Here is a 25206-nt window from a genome sequence, read left to right on the forward strand (position 1 = left end):
CCGGTCCCGTTCCAAGCGGGCCGACCTCCGGCGTTTCCTTTCAACCTTGAAGCGTTTACCAGCCGTGGTTTCATTTCATTTCATTTCATTTATTTTACCCTCAGGGCTTTCGCATTACAGAGGGGGTGGGACAGTGAAGAAAACAATACATAGATCAAAAACAGGGCTATATATACGAACAATATTGAAAGATCCTAGAGACATAGGACGAAAACATTGAGAACAAAAGTACAGGAGCAAAAAGAAATAAATAAAAGGATTACAAAAAAAGAAACCTTATGTAGTCTATATATGAGTAAACAACATATCACAATTGGTCTGATTCTAACAGTGCGAGTAATTTGCTTTTAAAACGCGCAGTGTCGCTAACACAGGTGGCTGTGGGTGAAAGATTATTCCAGTCACGACATGTTTTAGGGAGGAAGGAATTAGAGCAGGTCACTGTGCGGCAGTGTGGAACAGCTACTTTTTGATTGTGGTCTATCACCACAATCCAAAAGTCAGGGAAAGGCGCCACACTAACAAATTATACGACATTCCAGCAGGACCCCTCGTCAAATCTATGCGTGCATAGAAATTACGCAGCCAACCAGGTCAACTTAGAGATGCAACTTGAATACTCTTATGTAATGGTGGCCCTCCTCCAACTCTGCAAGCAGGACCCACCGTTACACATACTCAATATATACTGCAATCCGAAATTACAACATGTATCATTCGCGGCCTTCTTTAGCCGCGCGCTGAGAGTTACGGGTCTGGACCCCCCCCCCCCCGGACTGCGGGCGATTTCAACCCTGCCGCTCAGAAGTGGGGTCACTGCTGTGAAGAGAAGCGGGGCCGCAAGTTGCGTCAACAGTGGGCCGCCCTCCCCACACTGACCCAGTCCACCCAATTCGTATAGGCAACTCGGTGACTAGGGATACATTTCCGGACTTGACCTTCCCCCGCAACATTCAGTATGCATACTGGGTCAACACCGAGGAAACCCATGGCAGCGATCACTGCCTCCTGAACACTATAATTAGGATCCATCCTATCGCGCGACCAACAACACAACCCCGACTCCCAGACTGGACCAAGTTCAGGCAAAATTATAACACTGCCACACCCATACATGAGCAAGGCTATCAGTCTTGGTCACAACAACTGGTCTCTGGCCTTCGCTCCTCCGAAACTCAATTTCAGCTCTCAGAGGCGGGCTCGGATGTAGACAGTCACCTGCTCAACCTCTGGGAGGCCCGGCATTGCCTCATCCGTCGGTGCGCCAGCAAAAGCACAACTGTAACCTTGAAGCTTGTATCGCCCAGCTCACTCAACGTGCAGTGCAGTATGCGGATCAATTTGCCGACTCCAACTGGGTGGAACGATGCAACACGGCCGCGCGGCAACACGAAACACGCACGGAAACTCAAAAACACCTCCAAAGAGCAATACATAGGTTCGAGGGCCACACACCTCAGTTGGCCCACATAATCAACTTTGGAATGTGTTCAGAATTACATCTCAGAACAGAATGATGAGTGCGTATTTCAAAATGATTGTGGCATTACCGTTGGGTCCTACCTGGAACTTTTATCCTTTTATTTAGAGAATACCTATGTAACGTGGGAAGGTAAAGTTTTTAAGCAAAAGTCGGGAGTGTGTATTGGAGCCAAAATTGCGCCAATTCTTAGCAGCATTTTTCTCAGTTATGTTGACAGAGCAATAGAAAGTAACTTAAATGGAAAGTGCATTAGAATTTTTCGGTATGTGGATGACTTCCTGGTTCTAGTTAGGTCTTTGGGTACTGAGTGTGTGTCTGAGGTACTTGATGTTTTTTCACAGGATTGGTCCGGACTGCGGTTTACGCATGAGATCCCTCAAAGGAACGCCTTGCAGTTCCTAGATCTGAGCTTGTCCTTCTTGCCGAACCATGTATGCTGGCGATATGCTCACAGGAGTGAAAAGCCTCTTGTTAATTACGCGTCTTTCCATTTCAAGCTTGTGAAATTCGGATTTGTGACAGGATGTATTGGTATGGCCGTCAAATAATCTTGTATACATCAAATGTCTGCTAGTCTTGCAGTCCAAGCCCAGAGATGTAGGGAGGCTGGGTACCCTGTTTCCGTACTAGTGGCTGGTGCAGATAAGGTTCTTAGAACACTAAAATGTTCGGGTCAGCCTAAAGAAAATGCTGAGGGGAAGAATATAGTTGTCATGCCTTATGTGCACGCGTTGTCACATCGTTTTAAAAGAGTAGGGGCCAAGTATGGCGTGAGGGTGGTTTTTTCTGCTCCTAATAAACTGGGTAGGTTAGGAGCAGCAGTTCAGAGAAAGCAGGAAGGTGCCAAACGTAAGTCTGTCTGCAAAGTGAACCATGTGAACAAGTCCGTTAATTGCAAGATGGGGGTAGTTTACCAGATTTCATTATCATGTGGTCGCACTTACATAGGCCAGACAGGACGATGCATTAATGTTAGGCTTATGGAGCATGCCAATTCGTTGCAGAAAAAAGATACTAACTTGGCAAGTCATTGCAGTGTATGTAAATGCGTGCCGTTCTTTGACGATACAGAATTGTTATTTTTTCATACTGACAAGATTACAAGAGAAGTCGCCGAAGCATTCCATATCACTAGAAAATCAAAAGGTTGCGTTAGTAATACTTCTTTAGCTTTGTCAAAGAAAGAAATGACATTGCTGCACAAAGGGTAGCTTGAAGGCAGGTACAACACGTGTGACCATCGTGGCTTGTTGATTTTATCTCCACATTGATGTATGACTGTGCGCACGTGTGCCCGTTTTTGTATGTATATATTGAAACTTTTTCCTTCCAATAAATTCAGCTGTAAGTTCAGCGCCGTGTTTGTCTACTCCTCTATCTCGTCCTGTCGTTTAGCGCTGTTTATATGTACTTTCGCCATGGCCCACAAGATCCTGGACCAGTACTTGTGGCCCACCCAGGACCGCTGCGGGCCAGCGCACTTTTATGCAGGCTCTGAGAACTTTGACCTCGATCAAACGTTCCAGCTCCATGATCTGAGGGCGGCCCTGGCAAAAGTGAAACGTGGCACCGCTCCGGGTCGGGACAAAATTACAGTCAAATTGTTAGCCAACCTCCCCGACCCGGCATAAATGTATTTTCTCAGTTACATTAGCTGAATCGGGCTTGAGGAAGTGCCACTCCCCATCGACAGGAAGACCGCCCTGGTCACCATCATTCCGAAAGCTGGCAAGGTAATCAACACGAACAACCTCTGCCCCATCTGTCTTACTTCATGTGTGGGCAAAATCATGGAGACGATGGTACGCGATAGGTTCTAGTTCATGAAATCCAAACACCTTTTCGCAGACACAATGTTTTTGCCACGGCAAAAACGCCTTTCAATATATTCGACAACTTCTGACCGATATACCATCTTACATTCGAATCCAGGACACGGAACATGGCCCTTTTCATTTAGGAAGCAGGGGTACACCATAGGGCGCGGCGCTCTCCCCTCTTTTATTTAATCTGGCTATGACGCACCTACCGGCCCAGCTGGGTGCTGTCGCTGGTGTGCAGCATGCGCTGTACGCCGATGACAGCATCCTGTGGGCCTACACAGGGTTCCCTCGGAGACACTGAGGCCAACTTGCAGAATGCGGCGGCCATAGTGGACCGTTATGCTGAAAAGTCCCAAAGGTCAGAATTTGTGCACAGACGCCCCTCACCAAAGTGCACAAGAAAAATTTCATTGTGTCTTGAGACAGGTGGAATCTATGAAAATATCGAAGTCCGGGTACTGGGGCTCTTTCATCAAGACAGACGGTCAGAAACAACATTAGCCAAACTCCGTCAGGTGGGGGACCAGGTGGGCCGCTTGGTCCGTCGGGTTTCTAACAAGTGCGGGGGTTACGGTGGAAGGACGCCTTGCGGCTGGCGCATGCATTTTTAACCAGTCGAATTCTATATTCGACTCCGGGCTTCCACCTGCGGTAGCAAGACGAGGATGCAGTCGAAGTCATGCTCCGCAGAATTATTAAGCGGGCTTTGGAGCTCCCCGCGAACACCTCCTTCAAGCGTCTGCTGGGACTGGGCACTGTGAACACATTTCGGGACCTCCGGGAACGCCACTTGACCAACCAATACAGAAGTCTAGAACACATCGCCGTGTCGCCGCCTTCTCGCCAGACTACACAGCTAACACACCACACTCAAGGAAGAGCGCGAACGTATTCCATCCAAGTGTAGATGCGGCCTCTGAGTGCGCCCTCTTCCCTCAAACATGAACCGTGAGGACCACAACGGTCGGCGCCTGGCGCGGGCTTAAGCCCTGGCCCGCCACTATGGATCGAAACCCGGCGTATTCTACGTGGATGCCTCTGGACCCCACCATGGGCAGTAGTACACCACCGCAGTCGTCCACCAGTCCAAAACAGTGACCGGCCTTACTTTCCGAGCCCTTGACAAAACACCTGCGGAGAAGGTCGCCATTGCGTTGGCTGCATCTGATCCTAGTTCTAAAAGAATTATTTACGACTCGCGAGGGGCCTGTCGGAACGTCTAGCAGGGCCGGGTACCGTACCTAGCCTACCGTTTTCTCCAAAAAAGCGTCTACATCGAAGACCCCGTTCACCGGCGCATCGTTTTGGCTCCTGCTCACATGGGTCTTAAGGGAAATGAGGCAGCTGACGCCTCCGCACGCGTACTCTCTCACCGGACAATCCCCTCCGACCCCGACGATCTGGTACTCAAATTCACTCCACTTTACTCTTTCAAAGAATGTTTTACTCTATTAATGTGGCCATGGTGTTTATCCGCGCCCGTGTAAAGACGAGTTCAGACAAGCGGACCGGATCGCGGATGGTCCGTTTGCGTCAGCGCAGTTATCTTGACACGAGACCAAGCATCCGGGAGTCGGACCGGACGTCGGGCATTCACATGAACGTAGCGGACAATCCGCGCGTATTCTCGCCCACAGCGGGCTGGAGTTGTTAACGTGGCTTCGAAAACTCAGCTGCCGAGAGCTTCAACATGAACGCCGAGCGAAAACTTTGTTTCGCCGCACTGCCGGTAGTCATTAAAGCGTCTGAGGGCGAGAAGGAAGCTTTCGCGGCTAAAAATGGTTGTGCTGGGCAAAGTCATGGTTGGAAAAAAAGTGTTTGGGCATGTAGGACTGCTGTACGAGGACCTACTTGATTGCGACCCGGAGAGTCCAACCGCTTGCTGCGGCTGAGTCCAGGGCAGTTTTACGAGATACTGGCTCACGGAGGCCCTTCTTTGCAGATTCGCTCAAATTAGCAAAAGCGGGAATTTACGCACACGCTCAAATACACAGTATGACGCAGTGGAGCATACAAGGACTGAACAACGCAGTGAGCGAAACACGAAAAGGAGGACACACAACGCCACACTCGAGCTGCAAATGCGGCGAAAAGTCCGCCAAAACGAAAGGCGCCAGCACGGATCAAAGCCGTATTCATTGACAGCTAGCCAGACGCGCGCACCTAGAAGCAAAAAGAGCAAAAACAATCTCGGTCCGCCGCCAAGCCCTCGGACTGGAAAAGGCGCTCGCCTTTTTCATTCGGTCCGCGGTCCGGGCCCGGAAAAGTGCGCGCCGCCCGCTCAAGGTCGCTCAGAGCAGTGACGTTCAAGTCACGTGGCACGCGTACCACGCTGACGCGCCCGGACCATCCGCGATCCGGTCCGCTCGTCTAAACCCATCTGGAAGGTCTCTCAAAGGCGGAGGAGCGGCTTCTGCTTCGCCTGTATACCAATACTTTGCTGTGCCTAGCAGCTCTCAAACACTTCGACCCTTCTTTCTCCGTCAGCTGTCCGCACTGCGCGGAGAAATCTTCGGTCATCGACCACATGGTATGGACCTGCCCCTGCTATCCTACCTGGGGGGGGGGGGGGGGGCGCAGTGAGCGCGCGCAGTGAGAGGACGTGAAGCGCATCGGCTCCTCCAACTTTTGGATGGAGCCACGGAATTCCGATCGGAATCCCATCAAGACAGCTGTGTCTGTCTTGGTGAAGTTGACAGCTACATGAGGATACCACTCGCACCCAGGTGCGACTATATTTAGACCTTTTAGGGCGGATCCTCACTTGCGTATCGTGCCAGCGTACTCGTCAGGCCTAGGCCTGACGACTACGCTGGCGCCCGGCTGTGGGCGAGGCGCCTACCCGCGGCAAGATGGCTTCTCAAAATTTAGTGCAACGTGGCTATGGCCCGGACGTCGTGGCCTCGTATGAGGTTCCTGTAAGTTTTCCTGCTGGCTTTTCAAGCCCGTCGAACGCCGCTGCCGCAAGCAGAACGCTAATTTCAAGAAAACGGACGCCACATCGGCAGGACTCTCAACACGGCAAAACGCTGCTTACGCGGCTTTATCCAGAAGGCATCGTCATTATCCTGAAGCCCTGGGTGACCGTCGGTCTCAAGAATGTGTACCAACATGGCGAGCTGGGAGCAGCATTCGCGGCCTACCTGGGAGCCAAGGCCGCAGCATCACTCAGCCTGCTCCCCATATGGAAGCAAAACCTGATCGTCGCAGGCACCGGAGAGCCGCACGTGGCAGACAAGCTTCTGCGGGACTTTGAACTAACATCATCGAAGGGCCGGCTCTCCATGTACGGCCAGTTGAAACTCACTGGTGACGTGGGCCGCGGCGTCATCACCGTGACCAAGTACGAGACCAGTGAGTCCCTCCAAAGCAAGATCCAGCGGCGTGCTGGACAGCTTGCTGATATCCACAAGCTTGGCAAATCAAACGTTGAGGCGCTCACCATTGTCGGAAAAGTGGTGCCGCGATATGGTCACTACAATTAAGAGGTGACCCTTGTGCGGCCGTAAAAAAAAAAGAAATCCCACCGGCCTGCGTGCACTGTGCCACTGTGGGCAACCGGGCGGACACATGCTCCTGCCCGCAATAAAAGTGCGTGCTGTGTGGTCTAACAGCGCTGACCGTCAACGGGGTGAAGACACCCCATCAATGCACTCCGTCCTGTGCAGTCTGTGGGCAAGCCCACGCTACCAACTCCCGCGACAGCATGGGAAAATTCCGCCAGCTCAAGGTGTCCGGCCCCAAGGCTAAACGCCCAGAGCTTCCACCAAACCGGTGCCCTGGCAAGCCGCCAAGTTACCCAACTTCAAGTGCCAGTGCGGGAACGCCGCGTGGTGCTCACGGCACCGACCCAAAAACGTCGTTCGCTTCTCCATCGTCGGTGAAGTCAGCGCCCGGGAAGAAGGCGACGCCCCCACCGCCACCTTCCAGCGGCAGGGACGCTCGCTGCTACCCGGCCCCCAAGAGAGATGGCACAGCCGGCGATTGGGCACTAAAATCAGCGCCCCAACACGGCAAGCAACAGGTGAGTAGCTGGGCTGAGATCGCATCCCCTCCTCCCATCCACACTCCTCTCCACTAACCTCCTCTGCGCTCGACGCGGAAAACAAAAAACAGATCAACGTGCTCCGGGCACATAATGAGCTTTTGCTAAAAAAATTCAAAATTTAGAGTCGAAATTGGCGTCCGCCGCTCCGAACCCCCAGAACTAGGACGCAGTGGAGAGCGACACAAAGCTTTCGCCTGCCCTCGTGACAGCCGTCAGCGCTATGAAGGAGCGCTTAACCTCTACATTGCGATCTATGATTGAGACCGCCGTGAACCAGACCTTCACCAAGGTCATATATATTGCCGTCCCAGCTGTTGTCTCAAAACACATCACGAACAACCCCCGCCTCCTCTGTCGGACGGGGCCCATTAGGACGTATCCCGTCCTTCAAAATTCAACCGTCTGATCATTGATTCGGACAATGAGGACAGCTGCCCCGCTCCTTCCGTCACTAACCTCTTGATAGCGCAAGTACCTGGCTCTGGAGTAACCACTCCCTCCTCGTTCCCCCTAAAAATATTCAATCATGGCGCGACACCTTAATCAAAGGCGTTCCGCAATCTCCAATTCGGTCATGTGAACTTGAATAACACAGTGGAACTGTACAGGCTTTACGGACCGCACTAAGCGGGCTAATTTACGTCTCTACATTGAAACATTGCAGTCCCTACCAGCCGTGGTTGCCCTCCAGGAGCCACGCCTGGGCGCCACACTTTCAAAGTACACGACGTTCCAGCAGAATCCCGCGTCCTGTCTTCTCGTTCACAAATCCTACACAGCCAACTTAGTGGATCTAGACCTTCAGGAGTATTTTTTTGTAATGGTGACTCTCATATCACTCCGCCGGAGGGACCCACCGTTGCATATACCCAACGTGTACTGCGCTCCCAAACTTAAGCGAGTGACTTGTGCGGAACTCTTTAGGCGCCCGCTAAAAGTAGCGGGTCGCGATACCCTGCTGATTGTGGGCGACTTTAACGTGCTCAGTCAACTATGGCGGTATCGCAAGGAGGAGTCGCGCGGAGGTAAGCTGCCGGAGCTTGCGGCCACAATTGGCCTCACCGTCCACACGGACCCCGTCCACCGAACCCGGCTAGCAAATTCTGTCACACGGAATGCGTGTCCGGACCTAACCTTCACTCTCAACATACGACACGCAGACTGGCTCAACACCGAGGAGGCCCTCGGCAGCGACCACTGCATCCTTAACACTACACTACGCACACGCCACCTCTAGCAACCCACGACACAAACCCGTATCTCAGATTGGACGAAATTCACGCATAATTTTGACAGGCTGGATAATACACCCATTTCCGAGCAAGGCTACCCAGCATGGTCCCAACAGCTGCTGGGACGCCTTCGCTCGCATGAAACTTAGATCCAGCTCTCAGAGGCGGTCACAGACGTGGATAACCACCTTCTGCACCTCCGCGAAGCCCGTCTCAGCCTCGTTCGCTACTGGTGACTCCAGAAACACTATAAAATGCTTAAAGCTGGACTTGCGGAGCTTAGCCTGAAAGCGGCAGAGTACGCGGCTCAACTCGGCGACTCCAACCGACCTGACAAACGCAAAACGGCCGCGCATCATTCTGAATCTTGGCTGTGGTAAAAAAAACAAAAAAAACCTGGCTTCGCACCTGGGTGCGACGCCAGCCGTCTATGTGTAAGCAATCTTGCTAACGCGCCGTAGACGATTCGAGAACATTGGGGAAAATTTCACTCACCGGCGACGGAGACCGCGCAACATTGAGCGTTCTGAGTGATGTCCTGTCTACTTCGCCCGCTCGCGGTGGCGCCGGGTCGAAAACATCATCTGCCGGGCTAGTTGGTTGCGATCCATAGGTATCAGCAGCGCGAACACAACACAGGAAGAAGAAGGAGAAAACGGAGAAGATCTTCTCCCTCTTCTTCCTGTGTTGTGTTCGCGCTGCTGATACATACGGGTCGAAAAGAAGTAACTCGAACCCTTTGGAAAAATATTTCCTCGACTAACCAATGGCGGTGTGAGCCTCGGCGAAAGGCTGAGAGAGAAGTTGTGCCGTTAATGTTGTGTGTATATGCGCGCATGCCTCCACCTGGGGCAAATCTTTCAAGATAAATGCCTTCAGTGCAAATGTATTTAGGATGAAGGCTTTTACACTGAATACCATATGGGTTAATGCCTTTATGGTAAAGGCCTTTAGGTCGATTGCCTTTAGCACATAAGGACTTTAAGTGCCCACCGTAACTTGCGCTATTACACGATAAGCCACGCTTTGCCATATTAGACCACCTCCTAATTTTTTTTGCTAAGTCAGGAATTTGTCTTTTTGTAGCGAATTTACAAATTTAACGTTCTCGTGAACGAAACTTTGATCAAAGTCTTTTTATTTTTGCCGTTTTCGCGATTCGCGAATAGTAAACGGATGCAATGCAGTAATGATAGCGCTTGGCCTTTTTTGAATTCCACGCTTAAAGAAAGCCCGTGTGCGGGTGCTACGAGGGCCATATTTCATTACTTTGCCTCTATATTGTAAGGAGGACAGGACCGGCACAGACCACAGTTTCAGCGAAGTTCAGCTCAAAGCAGAGAACTCACAAGATGGCTGTCCGAACCACATGCACACACTTCGTCTTCGTCCACCGACACACGCACACTTCGTCTTCGTCCACCGACACACGCACACTTCGTCTTCATCATCGGCGCGCTCCCATGAGCACGCGCCATTACCTCCTCCATCAAAGCGGCGGCCCGACGCCGGAAACGAACACGGACGGCAAAGGTAATGTTCGGTATAGATGGTGGAGGGTAGAGAACACAGAGAGCTGTTAAGCTGGTAAAGCGGCGGGTTGCAGCCTGTCATGGTAGGGCTTCATGCGCACCACGTGGACAGTCTCGGTCGGATGGCGCAGACGTGGTAAGGAGGTTGTGTCCCGCGGAACAACTTCGTATGTGACATCACTGACACGACGAATCACCTCGTACGGACCGAAGAAGCGTCGGAGGAGCTTTTCGGAGAGTCCGCGGCGGCGCACAGGTGTCCATACCCACACAGAATCGCTGGGCTCGTACCGAACGTATCGGTGTCGGAGGTTGTAGCGACCAGCGTCGATTTGTTGCTGATGTCGAATCCGGCACCTTGCGACTTGGCGGGCTTCTTCAGCCCGCTGGACGAATGCGTCAACGTCAGCGTAGCGGCCGATGTCTCCGTCGTTGTGAGCAGCGGGTAGCATAGCATCCAGCATGGTAGTGACACACCGTCCGTAGATCAGCTGGAAAGGTGTAAGACGGGTAGTCTCCTGTTCTGCCGTATTGTAGGCGAAGGTTGCATAAGGAAGAACTTCGTCCCACGTGCGATGCTCAACGTCGACATACATAGCAAGCATATCTGCAAGCGTCCGGTTGAGGCGTTCAGTCAAGCCGTTTGTTTGGGGATGATAGGCTGTTGTCTTCCGGTGACTGGTGTGGGTAAGTTCGAAGAGGGATTGCATTAATGCCGCCGTAAAGGCGGCTCCACGGTCCGTGATGACGACTGATGGAGCACCGTGACGCAAGACGATGGATGTCATAAACAACTGAGCCACTTCTGCAGCACTAGCTTGGGGGAGCACCTGTGTCTCGGCGTACAGCGTTAAGTAGTCCATCACCACAACCATCCATTTGTTCCCAGAGGAAGACAATGGGAATGGGCCCAGCAAGTCCATGCCCACTTGTTGGAAAGGTGTTGTAGGCGGTGGGATGGGCTGGAGAAGCCCTGCGGGTTTAACTGGTGGTGTCTTTCGTCGCTGGCAGTCACGGCAGGTCCTCACATATTGCTGGACTGCTGCTGCGGCTGACTGCTGAGGCGGCTGCGTAGCTCGTTGTAGGCAGCTACCTGATCATCATGCCACACAAAAGATACATTGTCTCTAGTAAGCATTGTAAGGGGCTCGGCAATTGTGGAAAAGTTTTCAACGAAACGTCTGTAATAGGCACAGATGCCCAGAAACCTACGAACGGACTTTTTGTCGGTTGGGCGCGGGAACTGTGCCACAGCGGCAGTCTTCTCCGGGTCAGGTCGGACTCCGTCAGCGCTTATCACGTGACCAAGAAAACTGACTTCTTCGAAACCGAAGTGACACTTTTGTGGCTTTATCGTCAATTGTGCCGAACGGAGCGCCTGTAACACCGTTCGCAGCCGGTTGAGATGTTCCTCGAAGCTAGGAGCAAAAATGACAACATCATTAAGGTACACTAGGCATGTCTGCTATTTCAGCCCAGAAAGAACGGTGTCCATCATGCGTTGGAAGGTTGCTGGCGCAGAACAGAGTGCAAAGGGCCGCACTTTGAATTGATAAAGGCCGTCAGGTGTCACGAACGCTGTCTTCACTCTGTCCCTTTCGTCCACTTCGATCTGCCAGTAGCCATTCTTAAGGTCGAGTGAAGAAAAATATTTAGCGTCACGCAGCCGATCCAAGGCGTCGTCGATACGTGAAAGAGGGTAAACGTCACGTTTCGTGACACGATTCAACTTCCGATAATCGACGCAGAATCGCAAGGTGTTATCTTTTTTCTTCACCAATACCACAGGCGAAGCCCAGGGGCTCGTGGACGCCTGGACTACGTCGTCTGCAAGCATTTCTTGCACTTGAGATCGTATAGCCTCCCGTTCCATCGGTGACACTCTGTACGGGTGTTGGGATATGGGGCTAGGCTCCTCGTTGACGATGATGCGGTGTTTGGCTACCGGGGTGCGCCCTACCTTTGATGTCGTGGCGAAGCACTCTGCGAAATCGTGAAGGAGCTCTAACAAGCGCTGCTTCTGACCCACCGACAAGCCGGGATGAATGTCCACGGTAGACAGAACGGCTGCTGCGTCGCGTCCGTCCGGCGACGGTAACTCCAGAGCACATATTTCTGCGTGCTCAACGAAGTCGGTAACGTATGCGACGGCCGTTCCTTTCGCAATGGGCTGGAACTCGGTTCCGAAGTTGGTGATCAAGAGTGTCGCAGAGCGATCCCGTAAGCGAACAAGCCCTCTTGCAGCGCAGATTCCTTTCTCGAGTAGAAGGCTGCCGTTTCTCTCTGCCATAACGTCTCGATCACCGGGCGAGTCACTGTGCACGGGGACCATCATGCTGCACCGCGGTGGCACCGTCACGTCATCAGCAGCAATACGCAGGGCGGGCATCCTGGAGTCGTCTGGGTCGGCTGTTTCAATTGCTTGCGTCGGCGAAAACGTCACGTGCGGCTCTTTTAAATTGATAACGGCGCCGTTAGCCTGTAAAAAGTCCAGGCCGAGAATGACATCGCGCGAACAGTGAGGTAGAACAACAAAGTCACAAACGTAAACAAATCCGTCGATTGTAACTCTTCCCGTACACCGGCCAACAGGGGTGATTAGGTGGCCACCAGCTGTGCGAATCTGAGGCCCAGTCCACGCGGTTAAAACTTTCCTCAGTTCCTTTGCTAGCTCGTTGCTCATGACCGAATAGTCCGCTCCCGTATTAACTAATGCCGTAATTGCTAAATCGTCGATATCGACCGGTAAGTCTGAAGCTGCACATCATTTGTGATCGTCACGTGTCCTCGTTTGATAGTCGTCGTCTGGTCGGGAACGCGATGGAGGATGTTCGGCTGTTCGCTCGTCAGCGGCCTTACCTCCGCAGGCCGCTGGGTCTAGTTTCCCCGGCAAGGACTCGGTGAGCGGCTGAAACGGCTTGTCGAAGGACGGGGACTCGGCGAACGATAGCGGGTAGAGGTTGGTGGGCGGTAGTCAGGGCGAGGGAAATCAGTGTGATCCCGGCGCGTTGACAGGTGTTCCTCAATTTCGCGGGGCCGTTCGCCATTGAGCGGAGAGGGGACTCGCGGATGAAATCCACGATTTCCAGCTCGGCGATAAGGGCAGCTCCGCAAGATATGGCCAGCCTCACCGCAGTGGTAACAAAGGGTCCGCTGGTCAGGTGCCCGTCACAAGTCCGTCTTCCGCAGACTCGCTTCGGCCAACACAGGGACAGGCGGGGACCGCGGCTGGAAAGCAGGTGGGCGTACGCTCCAAGGGGTGAGGTCGCAGTTCTGCCGGAGTACCGACGCGTACGTCTGGCGCGGGGGCGTCGGTGTAAGGACAGCAGGGGCAACAGGTTCAGGGACCGCCTGCTGCACTTCCTCTCGGATAATTTGTGCTAACGACGGACACTGCGGCTGCGACTGGGCAGAGAGGTGCATTTTGTGCAGCTCTTCTTTGACGATAGATCGGAACAGCTCCCGCAGGGTGTCAGCAGAGTCGCTGGCGGCTGGCGCAAAGTCGGCAGTAGATACGGTGTTCACGGCGCGATTGTAGTAGCGGGCGCGTTGTTGCAGGGTCTTTTCGACGGTAGTGGCCTCCGATAGAAACTCCGAAGTGGTGTTAGGTGGGTTTCGCACAAGCCCAGCGAACAGTTCTTCTTTTATGCCGCGCATCAGGTGGCGCACTTTCTTGTCCTCGGCCATGTTTGGATCCGCCCTTCTGAACAGTCGTGTCATGTCCTCATAATGCATTGCGACGCTCTCATTGGGTCGCTGGTTCCTTGACTGCAGTGCCGACTCAGCTCGTTCCCGACGGTCGGTGTTGACGTAGGTCGCCAGCAACTGGCTACGGAACCGTTCCCAAGAAGGAAACGTTGTCTCGTGGTTCTCGTACCACGTCCGCGCCGAGTCGTCAAGAGCGAAGTAAACATTGTGCAGCTTCCGCTCCGCATCCCAGCCGTTGTACCTGGCAACGCGCTCGAACTGGTCAAGCCAGTCCTCCGCGTCCTCAAACACTTCGCCATGGAATGTCGGCGGCGTTCGCGGCTGGAGGACCAGGAAATGAGCAGCTGAGTTTCCGTTGTCAGCCATAGCTGCCGCGTCTCCGTTGTTAGCCATAGGTGCCGGGTCAGTCCTGCGCGTCGCGGCTGGAGCCCTGGTCTTAGGGGATAACGGGCCGAACGGTGACTGACCTTGGAGTCGGCGGCTCGCATTGCGATGAACCGGAGTCAAATCCGTGTTCATAGACAGCCTTCGGGGCACGTAGATGTTGGAAAGTACCCAGCACCTCCACCAAAAATGTAACGAGGACAGGACCGGCACAGACCACAGTTTCAGCGAAGTTCAGCTCACAGCAGAGAACTCACAAGATGGCTGTCCGAACCACACACACACACTTCGTCTTCGTGCACCGACAGACGCACACTTCGTCTTCATCGTCGGCGCGCTCCCATGATCACGCGCCAATATGGAACACCCGTCCATACGGGCAAAAAAATTTGGAATCCAGGTCTTAGAAACGTCCCTAAAAAGGACCGCAAAAATAAGCAACACTCCACTAGAGAAAAGAAGTCATAACAGCAGCACGCATTATTGAAGCGATTTTACTACCCACCGTAACGCCAGTGCGAGCAAACGTTTGGCGACCTATTTTACTGGACGGTTGCCTCAAATAATTTTGGATACAAAAGAAAAGTAGATGGGAATAGCAAGCAGGCATTAAAACCAGATGCGGGCGACGCTCCCATTCATGCTGATGGCCGAATCGGGAACAAAATAGCGCTTGCGACATGTTTTGTGAGTTTTTTTACATTCAACTAGGCATACAGTATTGCTGGATAATACCTTTAAGGTGTTGTTAGGGTTCATTAAATATAAAAATAGTCTATAGATAGACTTCTTATAGACTATTTCCCATTCAATGGATAGTTCTCTTTGCCAGTTCATAGTCTATAGATAAAAGGCTGCTCAAAGTTTATGACCATGATTATCTATAGTCTGCTTTGCAGAAAATTTAGACCAGATGTTGCCTGTATAGAGAAACAAAGGGTGATACAGATCAAACAACGAAGAGTTTCTAACAGCTGCGCCGGGGACGGGAAATATGTGTCCCACACTGCGCTCTGTACCGCATCGCGGCAGCGCGCAGCTCTTTGATTCGTTCATAGCGTGGTCGTGCTGTCGGCAGTTAGAGTCTCCCCTGGCGTACGGGCGAGATGGCCTGCCTTGGCCTCGGCCACTTCGTGAGGCGCCTTTCCACCCGCTTTCCTGTGATCGCGGCCAGTGCTGCAGTGGTCAGCGACGAACTGCTCGCCAGCCAAGCAGGCTTCGGTGAGTTCCACTGCCCGCACAGTCGTTGTGTGATCTAAGAGGCGATGATTCGCGGTGAAGAGTGATGCGCACGAAAAGCTACGGGGGCGCTAAATTCACCATAATAGGCAACTGCACCCCCTTCAGAGAACTCCGCGCTATTGAAGGATTCAAATCTATATAGGCTGCAGGTAAAGCATGGAGCAACTGCGCTTCATTTTGGGATCCAAGAGGCGATGATCCGCGGTGAAGAGCGATTCGCACGAGAGAGAGAAATAACTTTTACCCGCACCCGAGAAAACGGACGGGGGAGAAGGCTTTAGCCTAAACCCCCATTCATTCCCCTAACCGTCGGACAGAATCTCTTGGGTCTCGCCCGAAAAAACTGTAAGGACGCTTAATTTACCATAAAGAGCAACTGCACCACTTTTCGAGAAATCCGCACTATTCGAAGACTGAAATCGAAGAGGCATCGATTTCGAGACGTGGCACTGAAATTTATGGGAGTTTATTGTTCGCATTATTCCTCTGCTTCTTTATATGCCTTTGTGTTGCCCGGCATCACTGCCGAAGCAGCCCGGTGTCACTGCTTGTTAGATATCAATCCTCACTACTAAATTGATAGCTTCCAATATTGTGCAGTGGTAAGAGAAGGAGTTGGAAAACGTGACCACAATATATGTCGGGCTCTGAAGCCCTCGGACTAAGTGACATAGCAGGTTGGAGCCAAAAATATTATGGCCAAACGTGAGCGCATCGCTGCAAACCATTCAAGTCGGTTCTGCAGGTGTTTGTTCTGCAACAATGGTAGAAAAGGAATTTTTACGCGTAAAATGGAACACATTTGTGAACTCCCGATGGCTTGCGATGGACAACAAAATTATTATTGTCCTTGAAAAAATAAGAAACGTCTAAATTCTGACGCCTTATATTCGAACGAAATATTTAAACCTGACAGCACGTTTCGCAAATGTATATAAAACCGTAATTCCGAAACGTTTGCGTTACTTTGGGGAGACATATAGCCCATTTCTATAAAGGCTGGGTGGGCATGCGTTAAATTTGTCACCAAACTTGAAAGACAAAGTTTCTTTCCTTATGCAAGGGCACCGACTTACGCCTGACAAACAAAATACATTTCCACATTTCCTCCCCCTCCGCGTCGGGCAAAGATGCGACAGAGATAGCATTACCGCTGCCCATACTTGGGCCACAACAGCGCCCCCCTTCCAGGTCTTTTTGCACACTATGACCGCAAAATTAATCAAATTAATCTTTTCGGTAATGCGATTATGGAGAAGGTGCAACTGATATGTGGTTGCCATGGTAACTAACCGGGGGATAGTTACCTTAGAAGAAGAAGGAGGTTTTTGTGGAAGGAGGGTACGGCTAGAGGAGGAGATTATGGCGAGAGGAAGGGAAGGCGTGCCACCGTAACCATGCGGAATGTGGTTATCGTGGAGGGAGGAGGAAGGGTATGGCGGGAAAGCGGAGGAATCTAGCAGGGTCTATCCGCGACAGTTGCTGAGAAACGCGCCGCCCGAGGAAGGAGAAAATCATCTGCGGCGCTGTGCTTTTAGAACAGTGTACTGGAGAGAACACCTTTAGGAAAAAAAACTGTGTGTAAAAAACTAAAAAGAGTGCCATGAAACTACGCAGATGTGAGGTCGCTCTCATATTCTATGCCACCACAGGCCGTAAAGTACAAATACTTTAATAGCTGTCGCTGAATCTCGCGTTAACCACTGGTAACAATCCTGTCAGTTTTTTTTTGTGGACATTTTCAGTGCAGATTTCCTTGGCATGGACTGCTGTTATCTTTGGCTGGATAGACGTGTGTTACAGATAACGTCAATCGAATCAAATACAGGGCTTGAATGGTCGTCGTTCTGCGCTCTTTAGAAGTCATAAACAGCCTACTTGCCTAACGAACTTCACAGTGTTATCAAGTCTTCACGGTGTGTATAGAGGGCAAAACGCATGTTGAGAACAAGCGAACTGTCTGTTCCGCTCCTCCCAAAGCCGCTGCTACGAGGAAGTCAAAAAATAACAACGAAATCCTATAAGTATAACTGCACATGATTACATCCGGACCATTGTTAACCAAGTGTTATCTAGAGATATCGCGCGTTCAGCCCGAAATACACCCAGGACGTGTTCTAGACAAGCGGTTTGCTCTCGTACGTGTTATCGTCACTAGTGCACGTATGCCGAAAAGCTTGAGGCCGTGGTGATTTTCCGGTAAAAACTACGAATTTCAAAAGCAAAACGTAGCGAATGCTGTTAATGATATGTATGCACGAGGCTGGTCGCAACGCGATGTTGTAGCAGACGGCACAGCCGTTCGCATCGGGCCGAAACGCGACGTCGTGCGGGTATCAAAGACACCTGGAATGCGGAGGCGAGCGCGCATAAAAAGAATGAATGGAAGAAAAGCGAATTTGCCTCCTGAAATCATGGAATATTCGCGACTGCACCGGGGAGCAGCTGGCGCGTCTGCGCATTCCGTTCTCGCGGATGGCTACGACGTCACGAGCGCGCTTACTTCTACAAAAGAGTGCACGTCTCCTGCTGCATGATACAGCGCATGAAATTGTTGGGAGCCGGGAAAAGTGAGTAATAGCAACCGAAACGTCGGCCGTCCGCGCAGCGATGAACGGACGACGGCTACAGCCGCCTCGCTCATACTTTAGAAAGCCACCGCTAGGAGGATTTCAGTGATGCCGTGACAGGAGCTGTTTGGGGCATATATCTGCAGACCTACATGATTACTCCAACATTACCAAGTCTACATCTCCAGATGTACATGATCGTCCAATTCAAGCCTGAACGCAGTACCGTACCGCCGGCGCACCCGCGTAGCGCCTTTCGCAGGTGCTCTGGGGAGGGATTGCACATGCACAATGAAATCCTGCAGGTGGCATTGAGTTTCTAAGTATTACCCAGAGGGAAAGCTGGTGCCACCGCATCCATGCGAGTTTCATAGAGAGCGCTGCATCCATCGCCTGAATGCCGCAAAGATGAGGTTTCGTGTTGACTTGGCTAGTGTTGGTTCGAAATCATGGCTGCTGCCTCGGAATCGGTAGCTGCACAGGAATGCTTTTCTCTGTGCGCAGAATAAATTATTTCAGTCGAGTATTTCACACTACAATACATTTCATGCAGTTGTGTTGGGCAGGTATGAAAATTTCCACAACATTCCATCGAGGATTACAGCGAGAAGCGCGGTATTGTTACGACCGAATCCACGTTTTCTGCCCACCTATAGGCAAGGCGCAAGCGATACGTCATCTTCCCAGCATTCGTGTTCCTGTCAATGGCGGATGAAGTACAGAGGCGCCAGCTTTCCATCGAGGCAATATTCAGGAACTATTTGGAGGGCGGGACTGAGGCGCAGTCTGCTACAGCAAGTCGCTGCACTCACTTTCGGATGAAGCGAAATTTGTTTTTAAATTGCGCACAGAAATCGCAGGTGGTATCAGAACCATGTGTGCGTCATATGCAGCGGCCGCAGTTGTATCGGCGCCTGCTTATGGTCCATAAATCGACGACATAGGTAAAAACAGCAACAGGAAAAAACTTTTTCCCTCCAGTAGAGGCTGTGCACTCCGATGAAGCCCTTTAGCTGCGTCATTTTATACATGCGAGCACTTTGTTCTCAGCAGCCAGAATTGCAGGATCTCTACGAGTGATTTGGTTGGTTCAAAGTGCGGCGCCGCGAATCTTTTTTTTAATTCCTTAATTTAGCTTCGAAGACCATGAAGTACGCGGGTGTGCAGATTCACCGTAATTACAGGTACAAGCGTGATGCATACGACAAAGCAGCCTTATTGTGCTCGTGGATTTCAGGGGCCACTATTTTCTTCAACTGCCCATGCAAATGGCTCTGCGGAGCTTTTAAACGAAACTTGAGTTTCATCCTGCCTATGTCTTCGAAGGTTCCTAAAGCAGCGAGTGGCTGGAAGCTGAGCTGGATGAGTCATCAGTGCAGCGTCGCGTGCTGTCCTATTTTCACTGAAGAGCTGACTCTGAAAGGGATGCGATTAGATCAATTAGCAAGCTCTGCGTCTCTAGCCGGATGCAATTCTTTTCGCTTCTCACTCGGTGATTCCAAAATACCAGTAAAATAAATGTTGTGTCAGCAGCATGTCAAGTGAAGTTTCCCTTTAATGCATAACTGTGAGGGCCTCGTCAGGCTTTTGCCTTTTGTCCCGTGACCTCGCACCTAGTTTGTGTGAAATAAGACGTCATCTATATTTAGAGAAAAATGTAGCGCAAAAATAGAGACAAGCATTGATAAGGCCACACAAAGCGTTGGGAGTGTCCGTCTCTCTGAGTCCTTGTCTCTTTTTGCGCTACGTCTTTTCCCTGAATCATGAAGCAACAAGACCAAGAATGTCATCATCATCATTCATCAGCCGGAATATGCCCACTGCGGGTCAAAGGCCTCTCCCATTTCTCTCCAATTAACCCTGTCCTTCGCCAGTTGCAGCCACCGCAATCTCATCTGCCCACCTAAATTTCTGCCGCCCCCTGCTAAGCTTGCCTTCTCTTGGAATCCACTCCGTTACCCGTAAGGACCATCGGTTATCTTGCCTTCGCATTACATGCCCTGCCCAAGCCCACTTCTTCCTCTTGATTTCAACTAGGATATGATTAACGCGCGTTGGTACTCTCACCCACTCCGCCCGCGTCCGATCTCTTAACGTTACACCCATCATTTTTCTTTCCATAGCTCGCTGCGTTGTTCTTAACTTAAGCTGAACCCTCTTTGTTAGCTTCCACGTTTCTGCCCCATTGGTGAGTGCCGGTAAGATAGAGCTGTTGCATACTTTTCTCATGAGGGATATTGGTAAACAGCCATTCATGATCTGAGAGAACCTGCCATATGCGCTCCACCCTATTCTTATTCTTCTAGTTATTTCCCTCTCATGATCCAAGACTCTACCCTTCTATCAATATCGCTGCGCGACAACAGGCATGCGTACATTCAGTCACACTTCATTTCGTTCTCGCCTTCAAGCAAAAGCCAACTTCCACAGGCCGGACGATGAAAGGTGGTTGATTATTTAGCTTGCAACAAGTTGTGCAGAGCGCAGTTCTGGCAATGATAAATCGTCCACTGAGAACTGTCAACTGTGAGGGAGACACCGACGCTAGGGGTGTCATTAGCTGCGTTCGGTTTGTACACTCGGAAACGACTCTCTCATAGGAGATTTGCGTGCGCAGAGCAGAAGGAAGGTTCTCTGCAACGTAAAGCAAGAGAAATTCTGTGGCCCCGGCGCCCTGTAGCAACGATGCGCCAGAATATTTCCTTTGGTGCTCAGACATGGACTGAGAAATAAAAGTTCTCTCTCCCAACGGATCTCCTTGTGCCTGTGCAATAATATTCAAAGCTGACCGCGAGGGGAGCTGTACTCAGCGCCATGGAAGTGAAGAGTGTGTACATTATCAGTTCCATACGGTCATGTTTGCATGCTTAGTTCCACATGTCCAGGTCTACTCAGCCCATTATAGCTGGTTGCACTGGCAGAGAAATTTGTTTTCAATCCTTTTGTTCGCCCCAGCATGCTCAGGCCAGGCCTATGCCTGCAAGTTTTGCATGTCTAGGCGGAGTTCCACCTACGTCTACACGTAAAGATCTAAATCTCCAAGTCTAAGCCTCCCGGGCTACATGTTCATTTCCACAAGTCCATGTCTACGTCTTCAGGTTTACATGTGCAGGCGTGCACGTACCTAAACTACACGTAAAGGTCTAGACTCCTGGTCTTTATGTCATGTCCATGCGTACATGTTCACTCCCACATGTCGAGGTCTGCGTTATCAAGTATACCTGTGCTGGTCTGCATGTTCCTTGCTGTTCAGGACTACATGGACAGCACTGGCTTTTGACAGCTGTCCATATCAGCTGACAGCTAACGACGTGCTACAATGGCGACGGCACCAGTAGTCGCTCGCCTCACCCCGATGCAGACTTCGACCCCAATGCGGCTTTTACCTTCAAGGAAATCATGCAATATTACCAATTCGGCTATGCAATCTTTCCTAAGCCCTGCAAGGACCTCACGAAGGCGGAGAAACGCTTCCTCCTTCGCCTTAATACTAAAACACTGCTGTGCCCGGAAGTCATCAAACATTTCGACCCTGCGTGCGCAGAGGAGTGGCCGCACTGTAGAGAAATGTCTTCGGACCTTTTCCACATGGTGTGGGCATGCCAATCAACCACGCACCTTCCCCCTATCCCCAACCCTACCCGGGAGGACTGGGAGGCGGCCCTGCTCGGCTGCTCTGAGCTGGGCGCGCCAGCTACAGCCAATGGGCTCCTGTAATGAGCAGCCCACCTAGCATTTGTGAAGGACGGCACCTTAAGGACTGCTCCACTCGCTCCCTGTACATATTTTAAATATAAAGTTTTTCAGTCAGTCAGTCGGTAGTTCCGGCGTTTAGCGTTCGGTGCAAAGGACTCTCTTGTAGTGTCACGAAGGTTTTGGCACCATTTACATGCCTTGTTTGCTCAAGCGACCTTCAGTATTAGGCACGCGTAGGCTCTAAACGTTGTGCTACTGTGTGACCGCAGGCCTTTCCCGACTGCTTCAAAATTCTGAACACGCAGATGTGCGGCGTCGTGGAGGCAACGCGGCCGACGCGGCGCTCGCCATGTCGGCCTGCATGCAGGTGCTGCAGCCCTACACCACCGGAGTGGGAGGGGACTGCTTCGCTCTCTACTACGACGGCCTGACAAAGAAGGTGCACTGTGTGGACGGGAGGTGAGTGCTGAACAATAGTGTGGTGGTGAGAGCGTGACCACAGCCGCTTGTATATACCACCGCTTTGCCCATCAACGTTTAAGCAAACGAAGCGGGACGCATTATGAGCTTTGAATTACACACGAAGAAGACAATTAATGCTCTAACAACAAATGAGGATGGTTTTTACTAAGTAAAACTTTACCGTATAGCTCAAATGATCTCGACTTAGGAGGTGCGAAGACCATTTTTTAACAATGGTAATGCTTGGCTCGACAGGGATGATATTTGTATTTTGGAGTTTGAGCTAGATTGGTCCTCTTCACCTTTCATTTAGCGTTGATGGGTCCCTGGAGTTTTGCGATAATGTCTTGATTACAGAGAATGTACAGCGCTGTTGGTGTAGTAGGAGACATTGCTTTTTCTTGAATTTCAAAAAACATCGTGCATTTCTGCCCTGTACGGCTATCTCATTAAACATCTCGTGTTATGGGTAGTTTACGAATTTACACACTTTTACGCGTTGATATGCGCGTGTACGCCGAAATAAAGGTCATCAGTTTGTCAAGGTCGCCGCGGTTTTTAGGGGGTTATAGCACTCGGCTGCTGACCTGAAACACGCGGCTCCATCCCGGCCACGGCGGACACATTCGGCGGAGGCGAAATACAATAAGAATTCTAGTGTGCGTTGTGACCGCACGTTAAATGTTCCAAGTGGTAGAAATTATCCCAAGCTCTCTGCTACGGCGTCCTTCATAGCCTGAGCCGCTTTGGGAAGTCAAACGCCATAAACTAAAAGAAAGCGATTTTTAGTCAGCGTCATGTCGTGTCTCCTGGCTGGGTGTTGTTTTTTGTTGGTTCTTGCAAAGTTTGCGCTTTGAGCCAACTAGCTCACATGGAACTTATTGAGCATCTATGAGCCCTCCTATATACGTTGCCACTCTGCTACAATAGATTTCATGCTTAACCGTCTCAAGACTGCGTGATATGCTGCACATGTTTACCTCTCATCGTAGCAGACACAGACAAAAAGACAGAAAGGGAGGTTGCGAATGAAAAAGCTATATAGCACTCAAGCTAACCTGCACGTGTAAAACGCTGCAAAATGCACTCTTGGAGCCGAGGTGACGCACACCCCTAGAGGCCACTGAGAAAGAAATACGCCGCTCTGTAGTGACGTCAACAAGCAGGTTGTCGTCACTTCGTGCCGAATTTACAGACTTTCTCTGAGCGATATCTGCAGCTGTATTTATATGTTTTATTTGTAGCGGTTATATAGGGTTTAACTTAACGAAGCCTCCCGTTGGCTATCAGAGACGCGGTTGTGGATGGCTCCACAATACTTGCCATTAATAGTAATTCTTTAACATGTGCTGATATCACAGGAAACATGAGTGTGTTTTGCATGCAGCTTGAATCGAAATGCGGCCTCCAGTAGTGTTCTGTATCTTTGCTGAAAATCTTTGCTGCTTTGAAGTAGGCTGTAAACTGTCTCAAGTTCCGCAGCGTGGGGCAATTTAGGTTCCTATTATTCCATGCAACTCCGTAAAAAATTCCCTATTCGAGAACTTTACTCCTGAAATTCCCTGGAAAAGAGATTTTCCGGACAGAAAATCACTAGTGGCCGAAGCGTCCTTGGTTAGTTTGTCCGCAACCTCGAGTTCTGCAATCGAACACCCAGCCACCGTGGCCGATAAGTTCGACACAACTACTGTGCTGCTGGAGGGATTCTTCGCCACGGTTTCTGGTCGTGAAACAGACTGCCGTGAAAAAGAGGCAATGTTTACTAAGTGACCGTTCGCGTAATATTTCTAGTTTATGTTCATTTTATTCATGTTCTTTTCATGTTATTTCATGTTCCTTCATGTTCATTTTATTTTACATCTGGTTCTCAGAAGCATTGAGAGCAACAAGCACGCAATCGGCATTTCAATGAAGTTTCCAAAGGTTTGTGGTCGCAGGCCCGAACAACTATACCACGTACGTAGCGGTTTCAAGTAGTTGCGTTTCGCTTTTGAAAGCATTATTTCCTGTATGGCAGCTGTTTTCGTACCGGGAGAATTAAAACCGCTTCAGCGCACGTGGCAGTCTCTTTTGGATCATTTATTTGAAACCGCTAAAAGCAGCTTGAGTTCAGCGCAGTGAATCATAGAGAATGTTTCATGCCTTTCGCTTTTTAGTCTGAAAAACAAACCACTAGGATTCCGCACTGCCCAGCGGAGGACTCTTTCTGGTACGCTTAGCGATAATTGGGGAGGAGGAACCATTTGTCACAGGACTTCACTTCACTTCACTTCACTTTAATACCTTAAAGACCCTCGTTAGAGGGTATTACATAAGGGGTGGGGCACACAGAAATGAAAAACAGAATGACTAACAGATAAGTTGAAAGTTATACAAATATAAGATTATCACTGAGCAAGTACACGCGTGATTTCTTCGATGAACAATGATTGGCATGTGATAGCAGCAAGTTCTCGGGGAAGGCCGTTCCAGTCGTTCGCGGTCCAGGGGAAGAATGATGAAGAAAATGTAGTGGTGCGGTCGCGAGGTCGTGACACTTGCTGCTGATGGCCGGTGCGGAGGGAGATGCGTAAGCGAAGACGTAAGCGAAGTGCTTAAAAAATGGCAAACAGGCATGATAAGCAGTTCATATTGGAGTCTGGGTTTCATCGAAATCACACCCAGATCAGTCGGTGGCATGTAACACTCGACAAGAAAAAATGCAGACCGTATTCACAACAGCACTCGTCGACTGCATTTTCAGGAAAGTGAGATGTCTTACGAATGCTCTTATTACACCAAGCAGAATACTTGTATTTAGCTTTTTTTTCTATCTGCATGCCCCAAAAAATGTGCGAACCGAAACAGATCGGGAATACGCCGGGCCTTAAAACAGATAAAAGCAACCAATAGCTGCACTCACCCAATCGGAAAAGTTTTTATGGCCTGTGGCATCCTATCAGGTTTATTTCTCCAGGGAGTGTAGTCTTGGAGGAAATTTTCCTCCAGAAAATGTAGTCTTGAAGATTCTGACACTTTTAGAGATG

The 25206-nt window shown here is 50.6% G+C and overlaps 1 protein-coding gene across 1 annotated transcript in view; it reads left to right on the forward strand.

Moving 5' to 3' along the window:
* The first annotated feature begins 15302 nt into the window (after nt 1–15302).
* LOC149347289 (uncharacterized) overlaps nt 15303–25206 on the forward strand; it is an 87640-nt gene continuing 77736 nt past the window's right edge. The window contains exons 1-2 of the mRNA XM_089586986.1: nt 15303–15431; nt 22024–22177. Coding sequence (XP_089443112.1) covers nt 15317–15431; nt 22024–22177 — 269 coding nt within the window. The 5' untranslated portion in view covers nt 15303–15316. The remainder of the gene's footprint in view (nt 15432–22023; nt 22178–25206) is intronic.

The sequence above is a fragment of the Amblyomma mixtum genome, chromosome 4 (genome assembly GCF_055824585.1).
Source record: "Amblyomma mixtum isolate Tamu chromosome 4, ASM5582458v1, whole genome shotgun sequence".
Classification (NCBI taxonomy): domain Eukaryota; kingdom Metazoa; phylum Arthropoda; class Arachnida; order Ixodida; family Ixodidae; genus Amblyomma; species Amblyomma mixtum.